Consider the following 27,109-nt stretch of genomic DNA (forward strand, 5'->3'; position numbering starts at 1 on the left):
CCAGCACTTGGGAGGCAGAGGCAGGTGGGTCTCTGTGAGTTCGAGGCCAGCCTATGCTACAGAGTGAGTTCCAGGGCAGCCGGAGCTGTTACACAGAGAAACCCTGTCTCGAAAAACAAAAAAACCCAAAAAAAAAAGAAAAAGAAAAGAAAAGAAAGAAAGAACAGCCAGTGCCAGTGCTCTTGACCACTGAGCCATCTCTCCAGCCCCTAGTTGGTTTTTTGGTTTTGGTTTTGGTTTTTTGAGACAGGGTTTCTCTGTGTTAGCTGTGGCTATCCTGGACTCACTTCGTAGACTAGGCAAGCCTCGAACTCACAGCAATCTCCCTGCCTCTGCCTTCTGAGTGCTGGGATTAATGGCGTGTGCCACCGTGCCTGGCTCTAGCCCCTAGTTTTTATTTCTGAAACAACAACAACAACAACAAACTCACTGTGTGACCCATGCTGGCCTCGAACTCCTGACCCTCTTGCCTTCTAAAGGCTGGTATAAGAGGTTTGTGCCATCAAGCTAATAATTCCTTTTCTTTTACACTAAAGACTCTTTGATGCTCTTTCCTGTATGTTCAGAGGGTTCCTCTCCCAGGAAGGCTCTTTGCCCTCTGGGATTCTCTCAGCCACCTGACCCCACAACTGCCTTTTATGACCAGGATCCACCCCACCCCCTACACATTTGCTCATTTAATTAATATATCGAGGCAGCTCATGTCCAGCTTGGCAACCAGCCTAGCTGTCCTAAGTTCAGAGTAACTGGCTTTTATTGTAATTATTAGCATTGCTGTGGGCCAGAACAGTCTCAGTTCCTGGGCCTTGAGGTTTCAGGGTGTCCCGTCTGTGTGGGGTGGGGATAGAGAAGCGTGAGCCCTGGGTGGTGGTGGTGGGGGCGGGGAGGAAGGCAGAGGTGGGGGCAAAGTTCCTTTGTCCACTCTGTGTGACAGGATACAGGTGCCAGCCAGGAGAGGGACAGCCTTGCACACTGAGGCCAGGAGCCAGGACTCATGGGGCCTGCTGGCTTCCATGGCCGCCAGTGGATAGGAATCCTGCTCTCAGGTGAGGACTCTGCTTTCTGCAGACAGACTTTGCTGGGTGGTTGGGTGGCTGCAGGTGGAGGGAGGGAGGAAGGAAGGGAGGGGAGGGGGGGCAAAGACAGACACAGAGACAGAGACATAGTGGAGTCTGCACCAGGGAGAGACTGAGGTAGATGAGAGAGCAAGAGGGAGGGAGAGAAAGAAAGAGGGAGGGAGGGAGAGAGAGAGAGAGAGAGAGACAGACAGACAGACAGACAGACAGACAGACAGAGGCAGAGAGAGCGAGTGCCTAATAGAGACAGATGAATGGTAGTGAGACAAGTTAAGGGTTGTCACAGCCCAGTGGTCCGCACATCAGTGTGGGATGGGTATGAAATTTACATCTAATGAGCATCTGAGATGAAAGGGGCCGGATAATTGGCTCTATGGTTAAGAGAACGTGTGCAGCTTTGAGGGCCTGATCTCTGATCCCAGAACCACGTGACAAGCCACATATGGGCTCATTGCAAGCCTGTACCCTCAGCTTTGTGGGAGGAAGATGGAAGGGTTTCTGGAGATTTTTTGGCTGCCCCCCCCCCCAAAATGACCTTCCCATTCAGGGAGAGACTTTGCCTCAAAGAAATAAGGTGAAGAGAGATCGGGAAGATAGGTGGTGATCTTTGCCCTCTGTGCACGCGCAGGCATGGGCATCCACACATACATGTGTGCATTCATTGTAAACATGCATACATGACACGCACGCACACACATTTGCACATACACAGACATTGGGGTTGCTGAGTATTTTGATAAAGCAAAGTGCTTGAGGGTGAAGATATAATTTTATGATGGGTCCTCCGAAGAGATGAGGGCTCCCCCGCCCCAAGTCAGAGCTTCGTGGCTGACTTGAAGGTCCGACAGACTCCAGATCCTCTCAAGAGGCTAAGCTATCAGTTGTGTGCACAGATCCACCATGAAGTTTGCTTCCTCCCAGTGGGGACTAAAGTCGGGATAGAAGAAGGAAGGGGGAGGACAGGCTGGGGACTTTTTCTAGAGGAAGTTCTTTCCCATCCAGGCAGGTGGGTGACGAGGTCCATCACTCCTGTGGGATCCGGGGTCCTAAACTCTAACTGCATTGGAGGCAGAGCGGTGCAGGTAATAAAAGGGTCAGCACCATCTCTGTGACTAAGTGCTAATAAGAGACTATGTTTGTGTCTCTAGGAGTCAAATCTAAGGGGTTGTGAGTGTTAAGAAACCAGTCTACCACTGAGCCATGACCCCAGCCCCTCACTGGGGGATTCTAGGCAGGGACTCTACCACTAAGCCACCGCCCCCCAGCCTCTCACTGGGGGATTCTAGGCAGGGGCTCTACCACTGAGCCAAACCCCCTCCCCTCACTGGGGGATTCTAGGCAGGGGACTCTACCACTGAGCCACGCCCCCAGCTCCTCACTGGGGGATTCTAGGCAGGGGACTCTACCACTGAGCCACACCCCCTCCCCTCACTGGGGGATTCTAGGCAGGGACTCTACCACTGAGCCACGCCCCTAGCCCCTCACTGGGGGATTCTAGGCAGGGGCTCTACCACTGAGCCACGCCCCCAGCTCCTCACTGGGGGATTCTAGGCAGGGGACTCTACCACTGAGCCACGCCCCAGCCCCTCACTGGGGGATTCTAGGCAGGGGCTCTACCACTGAGCCACGCCCCCAGCTCCTCACTGGGGGATTCTAGGCAGGGGACTCTACCACTGAGCCACGCCCCCAGCCCCTCACTGGGGGATTCTAGGCAGGGGCTCTACCACTGAGCCACACCCCCAGCCCCTCACTGGGGGATTCTAGGCAGGGGACTCTACCACTGAGCCACGCCACCAGCCCCTCACTGAGGGATTCTAGGCAGGGATTTTAGTTCTGAGTTGCAGCTCTAGGTCCTAGATGGTCTTAAAAAGTGAAGAAGGAGCTTCATGTGCCTTCCTTAAAGATAGACTGAATGGTAGAAGAGAACACAGTAATAATTGGGACCTGGTAACAGCACTCCCACCCCCTGCTCTCTCTCTCTCTCTTTCTCTCTCTCTCTCTCTCTCTCTCTCTCTCTCTCTCACACACACACACACACACACACATACACACACACACGCACACACACACAGAAACACAATGTTTTTCAAAAACATAGGTTTCCCTGCATAGCCCTGGCTGTCCTGGAACTTGCTCTGTAGACCACGCTGGCCTAGAGCTCACAGAGAGCCACCTGCCTCCGCTTCCCAAATACTGGGACTAAAAGTGTGCACCACCACCGCCACCACCCGGCCAGTTTACCTATATTTATTACCACACCTAGCACCACTCTAGATTGCAAAATACCATGCCAAACTTACCAGATGTGGAAACGGGCATTCCTCGTGTCACAGGACCAGTAAGCAGGAAGGACATTAAGGCAGAAAGGGTTTTATTTGGCTCACAGTTCAAGGGTCCAGTCTACCACGCGACAGGAGCACGAGGCAGCTGGTCACATTATGCCAACAACCCATGAATGCTGTGCTCAGTTCCTTTCTCATTTTGAGTCAGGATCCCGGCCGAAGGAATGGTGCCGCCCACAGTGGACGGGTCTTCCTACTTCAAACGACCTAATGGAGATAATTCCCTACGGGCATGCCCTGTGTCCCAGGTGATTTTAGATTTCAACAAGTTGACAGTTGAGATTAACCATGACAATAAAGGTCCAGGAACGAAACTCCCTGTATATGATCTTAGAGTTCCCTCCGTGGAGGATGGTCTGGCAGTGGCTTTTCCATCTGCTCCTGTTCCTCCTCTGTCCACTTCTGCCTCTACATTGATCTTTCTTTTCCCTTCTCCTTTTTTTGGAGGGTGGGGGGTGGGGGTGTTTTCGGTTTTTCAAGACAGGGTTTCTCTGTGTAGCCTTGCCTGTCCTGGACTCGCTTTGCAGACCAGGCTGGCCTTGAACTCACAATGATCCACCTCCCTCTGCCTCCTGAGTGCTGGGATGAAAGTATGAACCACCACTGCCTGGCTCTCTCCATTTTGTTTTTTAAGTGACGAGAGTTAGGGTTCTGGGGTCTCCTTATGTAGACCAGGTGGGCCTTGAACTCACAGAGCTCTTCGTCCTGCCTCTGTCTCCTGAGTGCTGGGCTTAAAGGTGTGAGCCATCGAGCCAGGCTTTGTTCTTGTTGTTGTTTGACTTCTGTTTTGAGACAGAGGCTTGCTATGGGTGACAGGCTGGCTTCAAACATGGGATCCTCCTGCCTTTGACACCTGAGTCCTGGGAGAGATTACAGGCCAGCACTGCTCTGAAGACACAACAGCTATACCATTCCATCTCTCTTTCCCTCAGTGTCTCTCCTCTCTCTCCCCCCCGCAGCTTCACTTCTGACCGCATGGAACCCTCCGGCAGCCGCCCGCTTCACCCGCCACGCTGACCTGCTTAGCAACCCCGAAAGGGAGAGAGGTACGCTGCCTTTGGATGCTCTTCCCAGACACCCCCAACTCATGGCGGGCCGCGTGATGAGAGCACAGAAAACGAGCTCACGCTTGTTCATGCATCTGTGTTTACAGAGTGTCTTACTTAATTAAGGGTTCTATGGCTGTAATCAAACTAGCTAGCACAACGAATCCCATGTTAACACATGACTACTCAATGAGAACCAGCCCTTTTTCTATTTGCCCCCGAGATAGCATTGTTGATCCTAAGTCCAGTGTGTAGCTCAACGTCAGGCTTTCTTGGACTTACGATAGTCTAGGCGCCGGAGGCTAAGCACAGCTCACACAGTGCATCCCTTAGGCCCAGGCCAGCTCCCCTCCGCGGCTGTTACTCTTCTGGGAAGCCATCCCATAGTACTAGCATCTCCAAAACGCTATGGTCTTCTGTTGCAACTGGGCTATATTTTTACCAGTAGCTTCTTCTGAGCTCTCTTCAGGAACGCGAACACTGCCAAGCCCCACCCCCCAACTTCTCTCCGTGACTCCTTCAATCCTGGGGCTTTGGCTGCAGCTGAGGCTACACTTTCACCAGTGGCCTCTCCTGGGCAGCCTCCAGCCCTCCCATACAGTTGCCAAGCCTTAACCTGTTCTCCTTGACCTCTCCACGCCTACAAAACCAGTACTGCCTGGGTGACTCTTCCCAAGGTCAACTACCAGCATGAGACGCAGCCTCAGACCCCTCTGGACAGCAGCTCCTGTATGCTGACCCTAAGGAAACACTTTGCAGACCATTTCTACCACAACCATGCTGGTCTCCTCTTGATTCTTCAGCCCCAGCTGACCAGCATCTACCGACCGTCCCAGTAAAGCAAACATTTCAAGTTAGTGGTTCTTAAGTCAACATGGTGAATGACCCCGATAGTCTTTTTTTTTTTTTTTTTTTAGCCTTGGCTGTCCTGGACTCTCTTTGCAGACCAGGCTAGCCTTGAACTCACAAAGATTTCCCTCCTGAGTGCTGGGATTAAAGGCACGCGCCACCACTGCCCGGCCGATAGAGTTTTTAATGGACTTTCAAAACTTCCCTCTGAAACTTCCCAAGGCAGGCTTTTACAGTCTTCCCTTCTCTCAGCATGAGCTTCTAAGTTCTATAGCTAGTTACTGAGCTCTGAGAACTCAATGGCTTTTCTTTTTTTTCTTTTTTTGGTTTTTTTGAGGCAGGGTTTCTCTGTGCAGCCTTGGCTGTCCTAGACTTGCTTTGTAGACCAGCCTGGCCTTGAACTTACAGCGATCCACCTGCCTCTGCCTCCACCACACCCGGCTCAATATGTCTTACTTTTTTTTCTTATTCTTTTTCTTTCTTTTTTTTGTTTTGTTTTGTTTTGTTTTTGAGGCAGAGTTTCTCTGTGTACCCTTGGCTGTCCTGGAACTCACTCTATAGACCAGGCTGGCCTCAAACTCACAGCTCAATGCCTTTTCTAACCCAAAGTCCCAGAGTCCTTCCCCCTTCCTCCAACAAAAACATGATCAGGTCTGTCGCAGCAATATCCCAGGGCCCAGTACTAATTTATGTCTTAGTTAAGGTTTTCTATAAAGAACCTTAGGGAGTGTCTTAGTCACTGTTCTATTGTTGTGAAAAGATACTGATGTGTCCTGGCCCGCGGGACAAATCGAACCAGGGTTCACCTGAAAGAGGGAGTGGGGATTGAAAGTGGGGTACAGAGATGCGAGAAATAATAAGTCTGGAAATTTCTGATCAAGACTCACTTTAAAGCTGACTAGTTAGAATATCTATATATTATAGAGAGAGCAAGGTCAATGGGATCTATTCTAATCCCACTCACCCTAGCCCCCAGGCAAGAATACAATGGTCTGAGTAGCTCCATGTAAGAACTTCCTTGATCCTCTGGGTGGTTCCCAGTTGGGACTTCCCTACTTCTTTCCAAGGTAAATAGTCCAAGGATAACCTAGAACACAAGACCTCCTCCCGCAAAGGTCAGGAACTCGAAGGTCACAGCGTGTAGCCTAGGCACGGGATTTCTGACACGGCAGAATTTGGCACGGCTCCCCACAAGATACCACAACTAACTCTATAAAATAAGACGATTAAGTGGGGCTTGCTTACAGTTTCAGAGGTACGGTGGGGAGCATGGCAGACACAGAGCTAGAGACATAGTTGAGAGTTCAGGTAGCAGGGGAGAGAGAGAGAGAGAGAGAGAGAGAGAGAGAGAGAGAGAGAGAGAGAGAGAGAGAGAGAGAGAGAGAGACTGAGCTTGGCATGGGCTTTTGAAACCTCAAAGCCCACCCCCCAGTGACACACTTCCTCTAACAAGGCCACACCTTCTAACCACACCTTCTAATCCTTTCAAAGAGTTCCACTCTCTGGCGACTAAGCATTTAACTGTAGACTAACCATCTACAGTGAGATCTGGCAACCCCTTCTGGTGGGCAGGCATACATTGAAGGTGAAACACTGTATACTTAAATAAATAAATCTAAAAAAATTATTTATTTATTTATTTATTTATTATGTATACAGTGCTCTGCCTGCATGTAGGCCTTCAGGCCAGAAGAGGGCATTAGGTTACATTCTAGATGGTTGTGAGCCACCATGTGGTTGCTGGGAATTGAACTCAAGACCTCTGGAAGAGCAGTCCCCCCCTGGAGACCGTTTTTTTTTAATTTAGACCACCACAGGGAGGAAAGGGTTTATTTGGCTTACATATCGTGGGTCACAATCCACTGAAGGAACTCAAGATAGAAACTCAAATATTTCAGGACCCTGGAGGCAGGAGCATCCCAGAGGCCATGAAAGAGTGCTGCTTACTGGATTGTTCCCGGTGGCCCCGCTCAGCCTCCTTTTATACAGACTACCAGCATGCAGGGGAGTCACAGCCTACAGTGTGCTGAGCCTCCCTACATCAACCGTCAGTCAGGAAAACGTGCCACAGATTTTCCCACAGGCCAGCCCGGCAGGGGCATTCTCTCAGTTAAATAGTTGAGTTTCCCTCTTCCCAAATGACTCTCGCTTGTGTCAAGTTGACATACAACAGAGACGCCTCTCTCTGGGTTCCATACATGTTCCGGTCTCCTTTCTGTTGCTGTACTAAAACACTCTGACCGAAAGCAGATCCGGGGAGGGAAGGGTTAATTCCACCTTAACATTTCTAGGGCCTAGTCCTTCATTGGTGGAAGTTGGGGGGCCCAGAACTCAAGGCAGAAAACTGAAGCCAGGAGTCACGTGATTCTCGGCAGTATTACCTCTGATTAGGGGGAACTCACTGAGCCAAAAAAAAGTACAGCAGGAACCACAGAGGAATGCTGCTCGGCTCACTCAGGCTCAGGCTTGGCTAGCTTTTTTTTTTTTTATACAGCCCAGGACCACCTGATTAGGGAATGGTGCCACTCACAGTGGGCTGTGCCCTCCTGCATCAATTAAAACCTACAAGATAATCAACCTCTCATAGACATATCTACAGACGAATCTGATGAAGGCAATTGATTCAGTTAAGACTCTTTGCAGATGATTCTAGGCCAATTCAAGTTGACAGTTAATGCTTAATAGGGCAGTAACCAAGGTTCCCAAGAGGAGACATGGGATTGGTCTAGCTAAGTTCTTGTGAGGGCTGGTTCAGTCAGTCATGTTGAAGGCAGCAGGTAAAGGGATGGACTGTAGCTGTCATGGCTGTGGGTAAGGCAGGGGTTGGCTAAGAAATGGCTAGAGGCTCTTGCTGTTGTTAGGAGTTGGGTTCTCAGAGACTGGAGAGATGGCTCAGAGGTTAAGAGCACTGGCTGCTCTTTCAGAGGTCCTGAGTTTAATTCCCAGCAACCACATGGTGGCTCACAACCATCTATAATGAGATCTGGCGCCCTCTTCTGGCCTGCAGGTGAACATTGTACATAATAAATAAATAAATAAATACATACATACATACATACATACATACATACATACATACATACATACATACATATAAAAAAGAAAGAGTTGGGTTCTCAAGCTGGGCAGTGGTGGCACACCCTTTTAATCCCAGCACTTGGGAGGAAAAGGCAGGTAGATATCTGTGAGTTTGAGGCCAGCCTGGTCTACAGAGCGAGTTCTAGGACAGCCAGGGCTGGAACTACAGCCCTACAAAGAAACACTGACTTGAAAACAACAACAGCAGCGACAACAACAACCAAATTTCGCTTCTCTTTTGCATCAACATAGAATGGCCTTGTGTATTAGTTACAGTCAAGACTTATTTTTACATGTGTGTGTCTACCTATGGTGCCCAGAGGAGGATATCAGATCCCTTGGAGCTGGAGTTCCAGGTGGTTGTGAGATGCCCGATGTGGATGCTGGGAATTAAATTTGGGTCCTCTGCAAGGGCAGCTGGTGATCTTAACCACTGAGCCATCTCTCTCTCCAGACTCAATTGCTTTCCTTGTGACGGTAACGGTTGAAGGGAGGAAGGGTTTATTTTAGCCCATATGTAAGGAGATCCAGCCCGCTGTGGTAAGAGGGGCATGGAAGCAGGTGGCGACTGTTTCTCGGCAGAGCAGAGACAGTGCTGGAAGGGGGAGCCAAGCAATAACCCTTAAAGCTACTCTCTCAGGGTTTCACCTCCACCCACCCAACCACACAGCCTCTCAGCTAGCACCAGCAGCTGGGGCCCAGGAACTGTGGGAGACATCCTGATATCCCCTGACATGCCCCTCACCTTCTGCATCATCTCCACAGTCCCGTTCAATGGTGCCGGGAGAACTGAACGAGGATGCGAAAAGTTCACACCATTGGCGCTGGAGAGATGGGCCAGCATTAAGAGCACTTGTTGCTCTCGCAGAGGCCATGACATCAGTTCCCAGAACCCACACAGCAGCTGACAACCACCTGTAACTTCTGCTCCAAGGAAGTCCAGCGCCCTCTCCTGGCCTCCACAGGCACTGCACACATGTGTGCTTATAATCACACACAGAGGAATACACATGAAAAATAAACCTCTTTTTTTTAAACGTTCACACATAGTTCAAGCATACTGGTGTTAGACTGGACACCCAGTGACTCTAGTACGTCTCCAGGGTGTCTTTTTGGCCATTCTGGTCCTTTCCAGTCTCCTCGGATCCTTCTGTGACTATTCTGCTCTTCTAAGTGTGAATCTCTGCCCTGCCGCCATTACTTCTTCCTCTCACTCTCTGCAGCTCTACTGGACAAGCCCACCCTCTCAGCCATCCAGAGCACTGTCTCAGAGCAGAGGGAAATGGCCATCTTCTACTGCGACACCAAGGCTGACAATGCCACCATCCACTGGGTCGTCAACAACTCTCCTCTCGTGTTGAATGAGCGCATGATGCTGTCTGCAGATGACAAGACCCTCACCATCCTCACTGTTGACCGAGGGGATGCAGGGTCTTACCAGTGCAACGTGTGGCATGATGCTGAGGTTCGGAGAAGTAACATCGCCATGCTGGGTGTGAACTGTGAGTCTTCCGGTTTCCTTTATTCATTGCTGACGCTCACTTCCTTGGCACCCGCATCCAGTCCCATGCTCTAAAATGGCGCCTCTTAAATGAAAATGGAATCTAGAAGTAAAGACTTTGTCTAACACATGAGGCCCTGGATTTGATCCAAAGCACAGACCCACAGGACAGAAAACAAATGTAGGCTTTAAGCAGGAAACTGATATTCATATAGGATTCAATCAGAAATATCCGACGTAGTAAATTAAAACCCATGTTTCTAAACAATACTTTGATAAGAAAGGCACCTCCATCAGATCCCCTCCTCCATCAGATCCCCTCCTCCATCAGATCCCCTCCTCCATCAGATCCCCTCCTCCATCAGATCCCCACTTCCATCAGCTCCTCACCTCCATCAGATGCCCTCCTCCATCAGATCCCTCCTCCATCAGATCCCTACCTCCATCAGATCCCCACCTCCACCAGATCCTCACCTCCACCAGATCCCCACCTCCATCAGATCCCCACCTCCATCAGATCCCCTCCTCCATCAGATCCCCACCTCCACCAGATCCCCACCTCCATCAGATCCCCACCTCCATCAGATCCCCACCTCCATCAGATCCCCTCCTCCATCAGATCCTCTCTTCCATCAGATCCTCACCTCCATCAGATGCCCTCCTCCATCAGATCCCCTTCTCCATCAGATCCCCACCTCCATCAGCTCCTCACCTCCATCAGATTCCCTCCTCCATCAGATCCCTCCTCCATCAGATCCCCACCTCCATCAGATCCCCACCTCCACCAGATCCTCACCTCCACCAGATCCCCACCTCCATCAGATCCCCACCTCCATCAGATCCCCTCCTCCATCAGATCCTCACCTCCATCAGATCCTCTCTTCCATCAGATCCTCACCTCCATCAGATCCCCACCTCCATCAGATCCCCTCCTCCATCAGATCCCCACCTCCACCAGATTCCCCACCTCCATCAGATCCCCACCTCCATCAGATCCCCACCTCCATCGGATCCCCACCCCCTTGGAATTGAGTGGAGAAGAATGTAAGTGATCTGATGCTGGTTCTAAGGTCTCTGCCATACTTTCCCCCACCCTCTCAGATGGTCCTGACCCTGTGACAATCAAGCTGGACTCCGGAGTAGCCACTGGGGATGTGGTTGAGGTGATGGAAGGCCACCCTGTGAACTTCTGGGTGGAAACACAGTCTTGCCCTACACCTGCCTATACCTGGTATCTCCCCACTGACTCCATCCAGTCCCCTACCACAGGGACACTCACTATCCATGCGGTGTCCAGGGAACATGAAGGCATGTACAGGTGCCTAGTGAACAACAGTGCCACCAGGTTGTCCCAACTGGGTGTTGTCCAAGTCCAAGTGCTTGGTGAGTTATTTTCTGGTTTCTCTTCTGCATCTTTGGGGATCAGAAGCTGAGGTTTCACACGGGACCAGAGACTTAATCTGGGATTTGGGGTATTCTGTGGTTACCAGGGTGCATTTGGAGTCTAGGTGATGTTTTATTTTATTTTATTTTATTTTATTTGGTTTTTCTTTTCTTTTTCTTTTTCTTTCTTTCTTTCTTTCTTCTTTTTCTTTTTTTTGTTTTGTTTTTTGAGACAGGGTTTCTCTGTGTAGCCTTGGCCATCCTGGACTCACTTTGTAGACCAGGCTGGCCTCGAACTCACAGTGATCTGCATGCCTCTGCCTCCCAAGTGCTGGGATTAAAGGCGTGCGCCACCACCGCCTGGCTTTCTAGGTGATGTTTTAAAGAAACAGAGATAGCAGTCACATTCTCAAGGAAAAGCTAAGCTGCAGAGTCAAGCCTCCATGCCATATACACACCTCAGTATTTGAGGGGGAGGCAGAGGTCGGATGCCTGTCTATGTGGTGGGTCGCAGAGCAGGCCTGTTACCTCAGGGAAGGACACAGCTCCAGCCTGCCACATCTTCAAGACCTTCTTGGCTCTCCGTGGGTGTCCATGGTTTGATTCTCTGCATGGGAAGGAGTTGTGTGTCTATATAGACAAATTAATACAACCCTCACTCCATACACACTAGAATAATTATTATATGCTCAGGCTACTCTCACATATACAACAGACACACACAACTTGTATACATACGCACAACACACAATACCTGAGGCATACAACACACTCAGGGAAGATACAAATAGGTATAACACACGCATAATGGATACATATACTCAATACAAAATGCAGAGCAAGCATATCAAAGACATACAATGCACACACATACTGTAGACACTGACCCACACGCAGGCATGATCTATTTTATATGTGTGTGCATGTTTTGTGTACAGGCATGGATATGCACCATGTACGTGCAGTACCCGTAGAGGCCAGAAGGGGAAATCAGATCCCCTGGAACTGGAGTTACAGATGATTGTGAGCTGCTGTGTGGGTGCTAAGGACCAAACCCAGCTCCTCTGCAAGCGTAGCCAGGGCTCTTAACCACTGAGTTACCTCTCCTGCCCCAGCCACTCATATGTATGACCTGTATAGGACACATGGCACACATACACAACACAGAGATGCATGTATCACATACAACACATGAGGAATAATACTGAAGCTCATGACACACTTACATAAAACATATAAACATGCACATGACACGCATACACGTCAGAGACACTCAGCATCCACCTCGAATCAGAACCACTCAAATCTCTGACACTTAAGACATAAAACATAGCCAGGCGTGGTGGCGCATGCCTTTAATCCCAGCACTAGGGAGGCAGAGGCAGGAGGATCGCTGTGAGTTCGAGGCCAGCCAACCAAACAAAAAGACATAAAACATTATATATATATTGTATTAGCTGGGCATGGTGGCACACTTTAATTCCAGCATTCAGGAGTCAGAGACAGGTGGGTCTCTATGAGTTCAAGGCCAGCCTGGTCTACATAGCAAGTTGCGGGACATAAAAGAGAGATCCTGTCTCAAACCCCTCTCCCCATAAAAACATATAAACCTATTTCACAACCTCCATATATGTAAAACTGATACAAACTATACAGACAGACTCAACATGTAATCTCAGCTTTTGGATTGTAAGTTGAAGGGTGGGCGGGGAGATGGCTCAAGGCATCAAGCATTTGCTTGAAGACCTGAGTTTGATCCTTAGAACCCATGAAGAGGGAGAAAGAGTCAACCCTGCAGAATTGTCCTCTGACCTTCACATACACAGTGTCATATGCCTGCCCCATATGCCATATATATGCATACATAGTACTGCTTGACTGTATACACGTATACATAATATTAATTGGCTGTATATACATGTACATAATATTGACTGACTCTGTGTGTGTGTGTGTGTGTATACATGTGCCACAGTGTAGGTCACAGTGTAGGTCACAGAACAGGTTGGCTTATTCCTTTCCTCATTTGAGCCCTGAAAATCACACTCAGGTCATTAGACTTGCAGGAAAGAAGGAAGTACCTTTACCCACTGAGCCATGTTACCACCCAAGTAAAACAAATTAAAGAAAAACCTTCAAGGCTACATAGTTTAAGGCCAGTGTGTGTAACTTAGTGAGACCCTGCCTCAGAATACCACTGAATTCAATGCTCCATGGTAGAATGCCTGACTACAAGCCCCGAGTGAGGGGCTGGGGGTGTGGCTCAGTGGTAGAGCCCCTGCCTAGAATCTCCCAGTGAGAAGCTGGGGGCGTGGCTCGGTGGTAGAGTCCCTGCCTAGAATCCCCCAGTGAGGGGCTGGGGGCGTGGCTCGGTGGTAGAGTCCCTGCCTAGAATCCCCCAGTGAGGGGCTGGGGGCGTGGCTCAGTGGTAGAGCCCCTGCCTAGAATCCCTCAGTGAGGGGCTGGGGGCATGGCTCAGTAGTAGAGCCCCTGCCTAAAATCCCCCAGGGAGGGGCTGGGGGCGTGGCTCAGTGGTAGAACCCTTGCCTAGAATCCCCCAGTGAGGGGCGAGGGGTGTGGCTCAGTGGTAGAGCCCCTTCCTAGAATCCCCCAGTGAGGGGCTGGGGGCGTGGCTCGGTGGTAGAGCCCCTGCCTAGAATCCCCCAGTGAGGGGCTGGGGGCGTGGCTCGGTGGTAGAGCCCCTGCCTAGAATCCCCCAGTGAGGGGCTGGGGGCGTGGCTCAGTGGTAGAGCCCCTGCCTAGAATCCCCCAGTGAGGGGCTGGGGGCGTGGCTCAGTGGTAGAGCCCCTGCCTAGAATCCCCCAGTGAGGGGCTGGGGTGTGGCTCAGTGGTTGAGCCCCTGCCTAGAATCCCCCAGTGAGGGGCTGAGGGTGTGGCTCAGTGGTAGAGCCCCTGCCTAGAATTCCCCAGTGAGGGGCTGAGGGTGTGGCTCAGTGGAAGAGCACTCGTTTAGAATTTAGGAGGCCCTATGTTGAGTTCCTGATACCACAAAACAAACAACAAAAAATATATGGACCCAGGCAATATACATATGCATACCAGACATATAGCAGTCTTCCACAAAGCATGTAAGAACACTGAATATGTACCATAACATATACAATATCACAGATATGGAAGATACACTCAGATACAAAATGTGTGTGTGTGTGTGTGTGTGTGTGTGTGTGTAACATGGAGTGTATGTGCATGCTGCTCACACATTTCACATTCACAACCCACCACATAGAACAGGCACAAAAACAGCGGTCCTTACAAACACACTCAAATCTCACATACTCTTTTTCGAGACAGGGTTTCTCTGTGTAGCCTTGGCTGTCCTGGACTCACTTTGTAGACCAGGCTGGCCTCAAACTCACAGAAATCCGCCTGCCTCTGCCTCCCCAGTGCTGGGATTAAAGGGATGCGCCACCATGCCTGGCCACTTAACATTCTTTTTTTAAAAAATATTTTATTTCATTTTTAATTTATGTGCATTGGTGTGACGGTGTCAGATCTTAGACTTACATACAGTTGTGAGCTGCCATGTGGGTGCTGGGAATTGAACCTGGGTCCTTTGGAAGAGCAGGCATTGCTCTTAACCACTGAGCCATCTCTCCGACCCCAAGAAACTTTGTTTTGTTTTCAGAGCTGAGGAGCAAACCCAGGGCCTTGTGCTTGCTAGGCGAGCACTCTACCACTGAGCTAAATCCCCAACCTTCACTTAACATTCTTACACTACGTTCATGAATGCCTGTTCATCCACAGAAGCCACCTGTGCTCCACAATATCCAGTACATGGTCCAGTAGCAAACACAAGCATGTACACACACACACACACACACACACACACACACACACACACACACACACACCCTGGAGAATGCAGGGTGGTTTTTGCTTTTATTGTTTTGAGACACAGTTTCATTATTCAGCCCCGCTGGCCTGTAACTGGCTACACAAACTAGGCTGGCCTTGGGCTCACAGAGATCCTCCTGCCTTCCAAGTGCTGGGATCAAAGCAATGTACCACTACTGCTATTGAGGCATCTTAGGAATCCTTGTTCCTGAGCCTGCATCCCTGTGTGTTTCCAGAAAAAATGACTGCACCGTATATCGATTTCCCAGCCTTGAGTCTTGTGGAGAATGAAACCTCTGTTTCTCTGACCTGCAAAACCAGCCATCAGGGGGTTGGTGTCCAATGGTTTCTGAGGGGTCAGCCCCTTAGGACTAGTGAGCACCTGACACTGTCACCCCAAAACAGAACTCTGACCATCCATGGCCTTCAGAGAGATGATACTGGGCCCTATGAGTGTGAGGTGTGGAACTGGGGTAGCCGGGCACGCAGTACTCCTCTGAGGCTCACCATCAACTGTGAGTAGTGGGGTCTGGGCCTACGCCTCCCTTCCTCCCTTCCTCCCTTCCCCCTTTCCCTACCACCACCTTTAAGAAGTCCGTTCTTTCTGGGCACAGTGGTACATAATCCCATAATCCCAACAGAGGAGATGCTGAGGCAGGAGGATTGCAAATTTGATGTGAACAATGATCTGAAAAGACAAACAAATACATAAAAGCAGCAACAAAGAAAAAAAAAAAAAGAAAGGAAAAGAGAAGGGGGAAAAAAGAGAAAGCCTTACCTTTTAGTTGTTCATCCCATCACACAGTAGGTTCTCAACCTGTGTGTCACTCTTTTAGTAATCTTCTAGCTCCAAAATATTTACGCTGTGATTAACAACGGTAGAAAAATTACAGTTAGGAAGTAGCAATGAAAATGATTTTATGGTTGTGGAGTCACCACAACACATGGGGAACTGTATTAAAGGGTCATAGCATTAAGAATACTGAGAACCACTTAATTTTAAACCCTGTCGATGCTCTTTTTTTTTTTTTAACTCTATTTTATTTTGGGGGGTATTGAAGCCTCTACCTCCCTTCTGCCACCTCCTTAACTGTGGGTAAGAGAGGAAGAAGGCTAGAGAGAAAGGGGGCGCAGACCCCTTTACTTCTCCCCCTGGCTGTTTAGAGTCAACTGGGTTCTTTTGGCATAATGCCAATATCCGTCAACAGCAAATGCTGCAAGCCGTTTCCTCCGAGCCGCCGTGTTGAAACATTTCTCTCTGTCCACCATACCATCCGTCTCTGGCCTCTCCAAACTGTTACATATCACATGCTGCCACCGCATACCACACGTTCTCTCTCCAGGCTCTCCTATTTATCCTCCTTAGAGTCCTAGACCATGCCCCTCCCCGTGCCACATGAGGCAGGCCACACGAGACAGTTATCCGCTGTGGACAAACTAAAGCCCAGACTAAAATCCCGCACTTGGGATTAAAACAAAAAGCGTTTTTACGTAACATACCCAAGTTTACAAGGAAACAAGAATTTCCATTACAAAACCCTTTTGAAGGCCGGGCATGAATCTGGGCGCCGGACAAAGCTGTGTCTCAGGCCTTACGCAACTCGTATACTGGTGTAGCAGACAGACCCTAAAAAAAGATAAACACGGGCCAGCGTGATTGCTCAGGGTGGAAGGGTGCCTGCCGCACAGCCTGACAACTTGAGTTCAGTCCTCAGGACCCACAGGGTGGAAGGAGAAACCCAGCTTCTGCACGTTGCTCTCTGACCTCTGCACGCATGCTGTGCCTCATGTATGCTTCTTGCCACAAATGAAGGAACATGTAATAAAAAGAAACAAGAGGCATAGGCTGATAAGACAGGTCAGGGAGATTACTACACCCACCTGCACATATCCATACATACACAAACATACACGTACTCACAAGTTTCCAACAAAAACCAAAGCTGGGTGTGGTGGTGCATGCCTTCAATCCCAGCACTCCGGAGGCAAAGACTGGTGGTTCCTGCAAATTTGAAACCATACTGGTCTACATAGTGAGTTCTAGGATAGCCAGGGCTACATATAGAGAGACCCTGTCTCAAAACAAACAAACAAACAAAACACACACACACACAAAACATCTAACACAAAACAAAATAACAGAACCCATAAAAGTCTGTGTTTCCCAGGTAATAGCTAGAAGTCCTCTGGTTCAAACCAAGGAGGAAAACTAAGCCTCCTATGGTTGGTTGTACATGCTGCCTTCCTAGTTACTCATAAGGCAGAGGCTGGAGGATCAGGAGTTCAAGGTCATTATTGGCTAAATAGTGAGTTTGAGACTAAGTCTTGGCTACTTGAGACCTCATCTCAAAACAAACTAAAGCCAGCCAGAAACCCAAAGGCTGCCCAGTGGGTGTGGTGCATGCCGCCTTTAATCCCAGCACTTGAGGAGGCAGAGGCCATCCTGATCTACAGAGTGAGTTCCGGGACAGCTAGGGCTACACAGAGAAACCCTGCCTCAAAAAACAAAACAAACAAAAGAAAAAAATTAAAAAATCACCAAAATAACAACAATGATGATGACAACAACAAACTACCCCAAGCAAAACAGAAACAAGCAAAAAAAAAAAAAAAAAAAAAAAAGAGTAGAAGAGAGGAAAAAAAATAAACCTGGCAATTTTGCCCATGGCATTGTAGGCTCATGATGTTTGACTTTGCAGATGGTCCTTATCGAGTGGACATCACCCAGGGCTCAGCATCTGGAGTGGTCAGCACCATTGAGGCAATGCTCAACTCCAGCCTGACTCTGCATTGCTGGGGTGACTCCGAACCAGGTGCCAGGTATCAGTGGACCCATGAGCACTCCTCTGAGGTGCACACCGGGGAGCTGCTGGCCATTGACGCACTGAGGCAGGAACATCAGGGCATTTACAGCTGTATAGGCTCCAACAATGTCACTGGCTTGGCCCGATCTGCCTCTGTCCTGGTCAAGGTGGTGGGTGAGTTGCTCAATGCTCCTTTTGTCTAGAATACACATGTTCCCCCCACACTGCGTCTCTAGCCCCCCCACCCTTCCCCTAGCGTGGTCTGAAAGGTGACAGTGGCTAGCTAGATTTCTAGTCCAGAGCCATAGAATCTCAACTCCTCATGCCTCAGACAGCCTATACTTTCTTAACTTATACTTTTTAAACGGCCTAGCCATCTCTCCAGCTCAGCCTATACTTTCTATGATGCGCTCCAGCAATCTGTCTGAGTTGTTCAAACCTCGTCTTTCTTACCTGTGAATGGGTTTGCACTGTTAATTTAAAAGCTGTTTAATTATGTTTACGGGTATGTGCACGCGAATGCCCTCAATGGCCAGAAGAGGGCGTCAGATCCCCTGACACTGGAGTTATATAGGTAGTTGTGCACTTCCAGACCTGGATGCTGGGGAAGTTGTGATCTCTTTAAAAGCAGTATGTGCTCTTCACTGAGCCATCCCTCCAGTCTCATGACACGTGTGTGTGTGTGTGTGTGTGTGTGTGTGTGAAGTTCTCTGTATAGCCCAGGCTGGTCCTAGGTTTCTTTTTCTTTTTTCTTTCTACTTAGCACCAAGCCACGCCCCTAGCCCCTCACTGGGGGATTCTATACAAGTATTCTACTGCTGAGCAAGTTATTCTTCCTCCTCCTCCTCCTCCTCCTCCTCTTCTTCTTTGGTTTTCTGAGACAGGGTTTCTCTGTGTAGCCTTGGCTGTCCTGGACTCACATTGTAGACCAGGCTGGCCTCGAACTCACAGCGATCCGCCTGCCTCTGCCTCCTGAGTGCTGGGATTAAAGCCGTGCGCCACCACCACCGGGTGAGCAAATGCTTCTCGGTACCCAGTACCAGTCAGTTATGGGATGAGCCTGCTACTATCTCCACCACACAGGAGAGGCTGAGACCTAATGTGAGAGGCCTGTCTCTGGTGTTGGAAACCATGCTAAGCACCCCACAGCACAGTTCTCGGTTGTCCTCCAAGCCAAAGATTCCACATAGCTTCCCAAATGACTCCATTCAGTGTCCACAGCAAGTGTCTGCTCTTGTGAAGACCGTTTGATAACTGGAGACATTGAGCCTTAGAGAAGCAAGCTAGTGACCTTGACTGATGCTCGCGGGAACTTAAATGAGACCGTGCACCAAGCTGTCCGTGCTTAGCACCTCCTAGACATCAGTGACCCCCATCCACTTCCTCGCCGTAACTGTCACCATTGCATCTTGTCACGTTTCTCTCGTGCATCATCGAATGTTCTAGTGGTTCCATGCGTGGTCCTATTTGATCTCCTCAAAGATCTATAGAGTTAGTAGATTAGTTACCTGGCTTGTTGCTGCAATAAAATCCCAGACAAAAGCACCTCAACGGGCTGGAGAGACGGCTCAGAAGTTACGAACTCCGGCTTCTCTGGTGAAGGATCTGAGTGTGGTTCCCAGCACACACATTGGGTGGTTCACGACTGCCTGCAACTCAAGTCTCATGGAGAGTCAATGCTTCTTGTCTCTGAGAGCACCTGCACTCACATAAACACAGACACATACACATACACACAGAGAGACACGTGTGCATGTGTGCACACACACTACACGGGGATAAAATTTTAACATAATAAAAAAAAAACCCAAATCTTTTAAACATGGAGACATAGTACAGGTACATAGTCCCAGTCACTTGGGAGGCAAAGGTCCCGCAGTTTTTTTGTTTTGTTTTGCTTTGTTTTGAGGATTTATTTATTATTATGTATACAGCATTCTGCTTGCATGTTCACCTGCAAGCCAGAAGAGGGCACCAGATCTCATTATAGACAGTTGTGAGCCACCACGTAGTCGCTGGGAATTGAACTCAGGACCCTTGGAAGAGCAGCCCGTGCTCTTAACTTCTGAGCCAGATCTCGAGCCAGGCCCCCAAGTTTTAAAGACATTTCTGGGCTATAGAGTGGCTGGACAGTGATGAGCTGTGCCTATGAACCAACATCAGTGTGTTTGAAATAGGTCTTTCTGTCTCTGTCTCTCTCATATATACATATTTATGGGCATACACACACACAGAGGGAGAGAGAGAGAGAGAGAGAGAGAGAGAGCGAGAGAGAGAGAGAGAGAGAGAGGGAGAGGAGAGAGAGAGAGAGAGAGAGAGAGAGAGAGAGAGAGAGAGAGAGAGAGAGAGAGAAAGAGAATATTTCTATCCTGACACTCCACAAACCAGGGCCACTTCCTCAAATCCTGGGCCCTCGTCCCTCTGAGAAAGGCTTAGGCAGAAATGGATGGGCAAACATCAGGCTATTTACAAATTCACCTGCTCTACATCAGAGATGATCAGCTGCAGTCTCCTCTCCTTTTTTTTTTTTCTTTTGTAGCATCCTGAATAATGGGTACTTCCTTCCCTCATTGTCACTGAGAAAATTTGGTTCTGGAATGAATTTAACTACCCAGAGTCACACTACCCCGGAAAGTCAAGGGATTTTTTTCCTTGTTCCATACCCCGAGCCAGCCACATAACCAGTTCTGCCAAACACATATTTATATACTGATCACCTCTCAAGGGTCCAGGTGCTTCCACAGACCTACCTATTTAACACAGATACTTACATGTTTAATCTTTCCAGCAACTCTATAGAAGTTATAGTAACCCGTGTTACCAAAGGTACAGTTGATGCACAGAGAGGTTTAGCACCGTGCCCAAAATCACACAGCTGGAAGGATGCTGTTCACACTATCAGTTGCTGGGTCCCAATGGTTGGGAAACAAGTTACTTGAGCTGTTGGTGAAGACAAAGCCAGAAGCTCTGGAATGGGGCTGGGGGCAGGGAAGAGAATGTGCCGAGTGCAAGTCTTGATTCTTTTCTCTTGACCAAGGTCCCCAGTTGTCCTCTCTGTCTCCTGGAGCCGTCGCTGGCATTGTCACGGGGATCCTGGTTGCCTTTGCTTTGGTGACAGGACTGGGCTGTTTCCTCTACAGAACAAAGGACAGATGGTAATAAGTAAGGGATCTGGGAGGCTAAGGAGGAGTGGCTGCTCTCCATGGTACTGAACCCTGTGTATGCACCCTGGGAATTTGGAGTGTTGGGGGGGCGGTCATTGCCCAGGAGCAGTAAGGGGATAGGGGTGGTGACAAGACAGAGCCTGAGGAAACAGACAAGAGCCCACCCACCACATGAGATGATGAGAGGTTTGGCATTTCAGGATCCGCAAGAAATCAGCTGACAATATGTACCCCAAGACTACAACACCCACCTCTGTGACGCAGAGCCCCCCAGAGCTCAGACCCAGTAAGTGACTCCACAGTCTAGGCTCTTGCGGCAGTGAGGGGTGGGGCAGAAGCTGCTGTGTGAAGCTCAGGACTCACCAGATGTGGTGGCTCACGCCTTTAATTCCAGCACTTGGGAGGCAGAGGCAGGTGGATCGCTGTGATTTGAGGCCAGCCTGATCTACAAAGGGAGTCCAGGATAGCCAAGGCTACACAGAGAAACCCTGCCTTAAAAAAAAAAGTGAAGGGTCTTGCAGCATCTAGAAGGTTTTCTATTTTAGTTTCTAAAATATTTTGAAAAACTAAAACCATTTTAAGAACTAAAAAAATTTAAAAATCACCTGGAGGTATAATTGAAGAGTGGTTATGAACTACCTGACATGAGTTCTCGGGATTAAACTTTGGTCCTCTGGAAAAGTAGCAAACACTTTTAACATCTGAGCCATCTTTCCAGCCTGATTTTCTTTCTTTCTTTTTTCTTCTTCTTCTTTTTTTCTTTTTTTTGAGACAGGGTTTCTCTATAAAGCCCTGGGTGTCCTGGAACTCACTCTGTAGACCAGGCTGGCCTCAAACTCACAGAGATCTGCCTGCCTCCAACTCCCAGGTGGATGCTGGGACTGAACATATGCACCACCATGCCCCTTTAAAATTTTTTGCTTTTCTCCCAGCGGTGGTGGCGCACGCCTTTTTAATATCAGCACTTGGGAGGCAGAGGCAAGTGGATCTCTGTGAGTTTGAGGCCAGCCTGGTCTACAAAGTGAGGCCAGGACATCCAAGGCTACACAGAGAAACCCTGTCTTGAAAAACCAAACCAAACCAAACCAACCCCCCTCCAATATATGTTTTGCTTTTAAACTTGAAATAGGGTCTTTCAAGTTGCCCATGTAGCCTTGAACTTGGTGTGGTAGCTCAGGGAGGATTTAAACTGTAATCCTTCTCCTCCCTCAGTCTCCAAAGTAGCTAGAATTACTGGCCAGCAACTGCACACCTGGGTCCTAGCTCCGTTTTACAGAGGAAAAATGGTTTAATGAAGGGTTAAGAGTAAGCCCTTGGTGAGCCATGCACAGCTCATGAGCACAGCCAGATGAGGACCAAGACTTCCTCCCTCCCTCCTATCACTAAATGCTCTTATTAATCTCACCTGAAATGTGATGGGGAAGAGAGTCTCGGGGAAGAGGGAAGGTTCTGGGAAAACAGCACCTTCTTCTTATATTGTCACCTTAACTTTCGCTCTGGCCAATGATTTGCTCTCTCTCTCTAGACAAGCCAAAGACTGTGTACGACAATATGCCGAAGCCCCAAGAAGAGGCCAGAGGCAAAAAGGTGGGTGAGCTCCTCCAATACTGTTGCTGCTCCCGGTACTTTCTGTCTGGCTCTTCCACAGTCTGGTAAGATGTTTCATGTTTCTACTTCTTAGGATGAGAAGTTGTCATAGCCAGTCTTTCTATCTGTCTGTTTCTGTCTCTCATTCCTTCTCCCCCCTTCTCTATATTCATATGTACATATGTGTGTATTGCTTGGGATTGAACCCAGCGTTAGGCATGCTAGACTAGCTTCTACCCCAGAGCCACGCCCCCAGCCCCTTATGGGGGATTCTAGGCAGGGGCTCTACCACTGAGCCACACCCCCAGCCCCTCACTGGGGGATTCTAGGCAGGGGCTCTACCACTGAGCCACGCCCCCAGCCCCTCACTGGGGGATTCTAGGCAGGGGCTCTACCACTGAGCCACACCCTCAGCCCCTCACTGGGGGATTCTAGGCAGGGGCTCTACCACTGAGCCACACCCCCAGCCCCTCACTGGGGGATTCTAGGCAGGGGCTCTACCACTGAGCCACGCCCCCAGCCCCTCACTGGGGGATTCTAGGCAGAGGCTCTACCACTGAGCCACGCTCCCAGCCCCTCACTGGGGGATTCTAGGCAGGGGCTCTACCACTGAGCCACACCCCAGCCCCTCACTGGGGGATTCTAGGCAGGGGCTCTACCATTGAGCCACGCCCCCAGCCCCTCACTGGGGGATTCTAGGCAGGGGCTCTACCACTGAGCCACGCCCCCAGCCCCTTACTTGGAGATTCTAGGCAGGTGCATTAACACTGAGCCACACCCCAGATCCTCACTGGGGGATTCTAGGCAGGGGCTCTGCCACTGAGCCACATCCTAGCCTCTTTGATTTCCTCACAACTCATATTTCCCCAGATGCTGCCACCTCTGTCCTCAGTGCAGTCCTATGAGGTAGGTTGGACTTGATGCATCTTGTTAAAGAAACCGTGGGGGAAATATGACCAGAGGATTTTATGATCATCAGGTTGAGAGGTGATTCAGGCTAAACCTTTCTCACTGGGTGCAGTTCCAGGGATGGGGAGATCATGGCCCAGAGCTTCACAGGGATTTGTGTCTGATTCAAGGACCCTGGCAGCTGGCAGCTGTGTTGCTCCTTCCAGTGGGCCTTGGGGTTGGACTGTAGTGAGGTGGCGCTGTCCAGGAACATGGTGGGGGCAGGGAGTTAGGAGAGGAAGGGTTGACCTAGCAGGAGAGATGGACAGAGAGGAGAGAGTGGGAGGGGGAGGAGAGAGAGAAAGGGAGAAGGAGGGACAGAGGAAGAGAGAGAGGGAGAAAGGGAGAGAGGGGCAGAGAGAGAGAGAGAGGGACAGACAGACAGACAGACACACAGAGAGAGAGACAGAAACACACACACACACACACACACAGAGAGAGAGAGAGAGAGAGAGAGACAGAGAGAGACAGAGAGAGACAGAGAGAGAGACAGAGACAGACAGAGACAGACAGAGAGGGAGAAATTTTTAGAACAGCAGTGAGTTGTGAGTTTTAGCTGTTCTTCCTCTTGGGGTTCCTTGTAGAACCCCGAGCTGGGTACATCCTCTCTCTCTCCCTACCCCCCATAAAGTCTGTCTCTTATGTAGCTCTGATTGTACCAGAACTCACTCTGTAGACCAGGCTGGCCTTGAACTCACAGAGATCCACCCATCCTGCCTCCCAAGTGCTGGGATTAAAGGCATGTGCCACCATACCTAGCTTCTCTGGGTCTTTGAGGGATACGGGTTGACATCTTCCAGTCCATCTTGACTATGGTTCTCACTTGACTCCTTCACGTACTTGCAGAGGGAATCCCCTTCTGCAGCTCCTGAAGGTCCCAGAAAACTGCCATCCCAGTTCCCGAAGCAGCCATTGGTCCCCCCAGTACCAGACAGAAACTTGGAGTCGAATTATCAGGTACTGTGACGCCACACTGTTTTGGGGGCAGGTAGAAACCTGTATCTTTTGTCCTCTGCTGAGGACAAATACCACACAGAATTTTTCTTTAAAGAACCTTCTCAATTCGAGGGATGGAGAAAATAGCTCAGTTGGTAAAGTGCATGCTATGCAAGCGCGAGGACCCAAGTCCAAGGCCCCAATCCCCACATAAGGGCTGCGCATGTGATGTACTCCTAGTCCTGGAGGGGCCAAGTCAAGTGGAACCCCCAAGGCTTGCTGGCCAGCCAGCCTTGCCCAGTCACAAGCTCCAGACCAGGGGGACTCTGTCTCAAGCACAAAACCAAACCAAACCAGCCAACCAACAGCAATAACAGAAAAACAAAACACGCAAGGTGGATAGCTCCTGAGGAGCAACACCTGAGGTCAACCCTAGCTTCTACACACGTGCACAATCACCTACACGTGTACAAATGCTTTCACATGCACACTATAGTTTGTTTCCAAATTCGTCTGTTTACCACATTTGCTTTGTCCTGCTTCCATTGAATTTCTTTCTCTTCCTCTGTCTCCCTCTCTCCTCCTCTTTCTAGATCTCTCCACGTAGTTCATGCTGGCTTTAAGCTCAGTCCTTTCACCTCAGCCTACCCAGAGCTAGTAGCCCATGGGTGACACCACACCTAGCTTCCATTTCTGGCTTTCCGTTTGACTTCATCGCAGACCGGTCAGTTGCTCCTTACCACATCTCTTTCCCTTCCTTTCTGCTCTCTCTCTTCCCAATCACTCCACTTTCCCAATTCTTTGATCTTGCTTCATTGCTCCAAGGTCTCACTCTGTAGTCCAGGCTGTGTCTTGCTACTCTCTAGATAGCTCAGGCTAGCCTGGAACTTAATGGCAGTCCTCCTGCCTTGCCCTTCCCAGGGCCAGACTTGCAGATGTGAGCTGCCACACCCAAGCAAGCTTCAGTATGCCTAAGTTTGGGGTTTTCAAAGAGGGAGGATCAGGTTCGTGCTACTGTGTGCCTCGTGATCAGTTTAATGAGCTTTCCTGTCAGCCGCGGACTTCCACACATGGAACTTTAGCTGTTGATGCTGTTGTTGTTTCAAGACACGGTTTCTCTGTGTAGCCCCAGCTGTCCTGGAATTCATTCTGTAGGCCAGGCTGGCCTCGAACTCAGAGAGTCACCTGGGGAGGTTGCGCTATCACCGTCTGGCCATAGATGGAAGGGAAGGGAGCCACACAAATTCCCTTTGTCTGAGGGGAAAAGCTCTTTGCAGGAGCCTCACGTAGGAGGCTCCCTCCCATCCATCTATAGAGAAAGTGGAGCTTCATGGTACTAATTGTAGTACGGAAGGCTGCGAAAGTTAGGGCTTGGACTTCCCAGGCTCTCCAACAGAAATGGATGAGGAAAGCACATAGCCAGGAGAGTCCATCCAGGGATGAGAAGAACAAGAAGCCTAATTTAGGTCAAGGGGGTGGGGGCAGGGTGTGTCAAGTTGAAGGAATGTCAAGGGCCTGTTGGGGGTGCTTTCCACACCAGTTGCATCAAAGTGGAATCACCACGGACTGAGCAGCTCCAGGCAACACGTATTCACCATCTCCCAGTTTCTGTGGGTCAGTTGGCCAGCATCATCTACATAGGCCTCCTGCAAGGCTGAACAGAGGTGCTGGTGACCACTGAGCTCGCAAAGTGGCGCCCCATGCGGGAGGATCCATTTTTCAAGCTAGTGTGTCCCTGGTTCCTTACTGATTGCCAAGTGGCCCTCAGACCCTGTTTTCGACATGTCCCTCTCTGTGGGAAGCTTACAACACTGACTCTGCTCTTCCCGCCCCCGCCCCCCGCCTCTTTGTTTTGAGATGTGGTTTCTCAGTGTAGCCCTGGCTATCCTGGAACTCACTCTGTAGACCAGGCTGGCCTCGAACTCTGAGATATACCTGCCTCTGCCTCCTGAGTGCTGGGATTAAAGGCATGTGCCGCTCGCTACCATGTGCTTTCTTGTTTCTTTCAAACTCAAGTAGAAGGCAAAACCTTATGGGACAGGTTGTAGCATCTCTGAGTTCACCTACATCTAGGGGCTTTGCCCAGTTTGTTAGATGCAAAATTAAGGTCCCATCATCAGAGTTGGGAATTGTATAATGCCAGGAGGCGGGGGACTGTAGGGCCACCTTAGGAGTTGGTCTGCCACAGTGAGCAGGTCCACAGGCCATTCCTGGAGGTACTAGCAATGACTGCCATGCAATGAAGAAAGGAGAAATTTCCCCACGGGTAGGAAAAAAAATCCCCAGGCCATTTGGGTCGCAGACTATAAGTTGAATAGAGCAGAGTATACAGTTGTTACCGGGTGGCACTCACCTCCTCCCTTTGTTTTAATAGAAACTGCTGAATCCGCGCCTCAGCGTTTACTGCAAGATCAATCCATCAGCGTGATGGCCCGCCACACTCCTGTTCCCAGAAGGGTCACATGCTCCATGACCTTGGTCCATGAGCCACATGAAATCCCTGCCACTTTTGTGGACCTCATGACGTCAGATCCAGC

At 49.7% G+C, this 27,109-nt stretch overlaps 2 protein-coding genes across 2 annotated transcripts in view; one reads left to right on the plus strand and one right to left on the minus strand.

Moving 5' to 3' along the window:
- The window catches only part of LOC127203739 (zinc finger protein 235-like), a 211,637-nt gene that overhangs the window by 89,957 nt on the left and 94,571 nt on the right, over nt 1–27,109 (minus strand). The gene's annotated exons all lie outside the window — the stretch shown is intronic.
- Nucleotides 995–27,000, plus strand: Ceacam20 (CEA cell adhesion molecule 20). Its single transcript, XM_051162016.1, has 12 exons — nt 995–1,046; nt 4,378–4,464; nt 9,615–9,893; nt 10,994–11,275; nt 15,370–15,648; nt 17,833–18,111; nt 20,975–21,092; nt 21,302–21,387; nt 22,627–22,688; nt 23,559–23,594; nt 24,483–24,593; nt 26,947–27,000. The coding sequence occupies exons 1-12, from the start codon at nt 995–997 to the stop codon at nt 26,998–27,000; spliced, it is 1,725 nt and encodes a 574-aa protein (XP_051017973.1).

The sequence above is a fragment of the Acomys russatus genome, chromosome 19 (genome assembly GCF_903995435.1).
Source record: "Acomys russatus chromosome 19, mAcoRus1.1, whole genome shotgun sequence".
In the NCBI taxonomy this organism is placed as follows: Eukaryota; Metazoa; Chordata; class Mammalia; order Rodentia; family Muridae; genus Acomys; species Acomys russatus.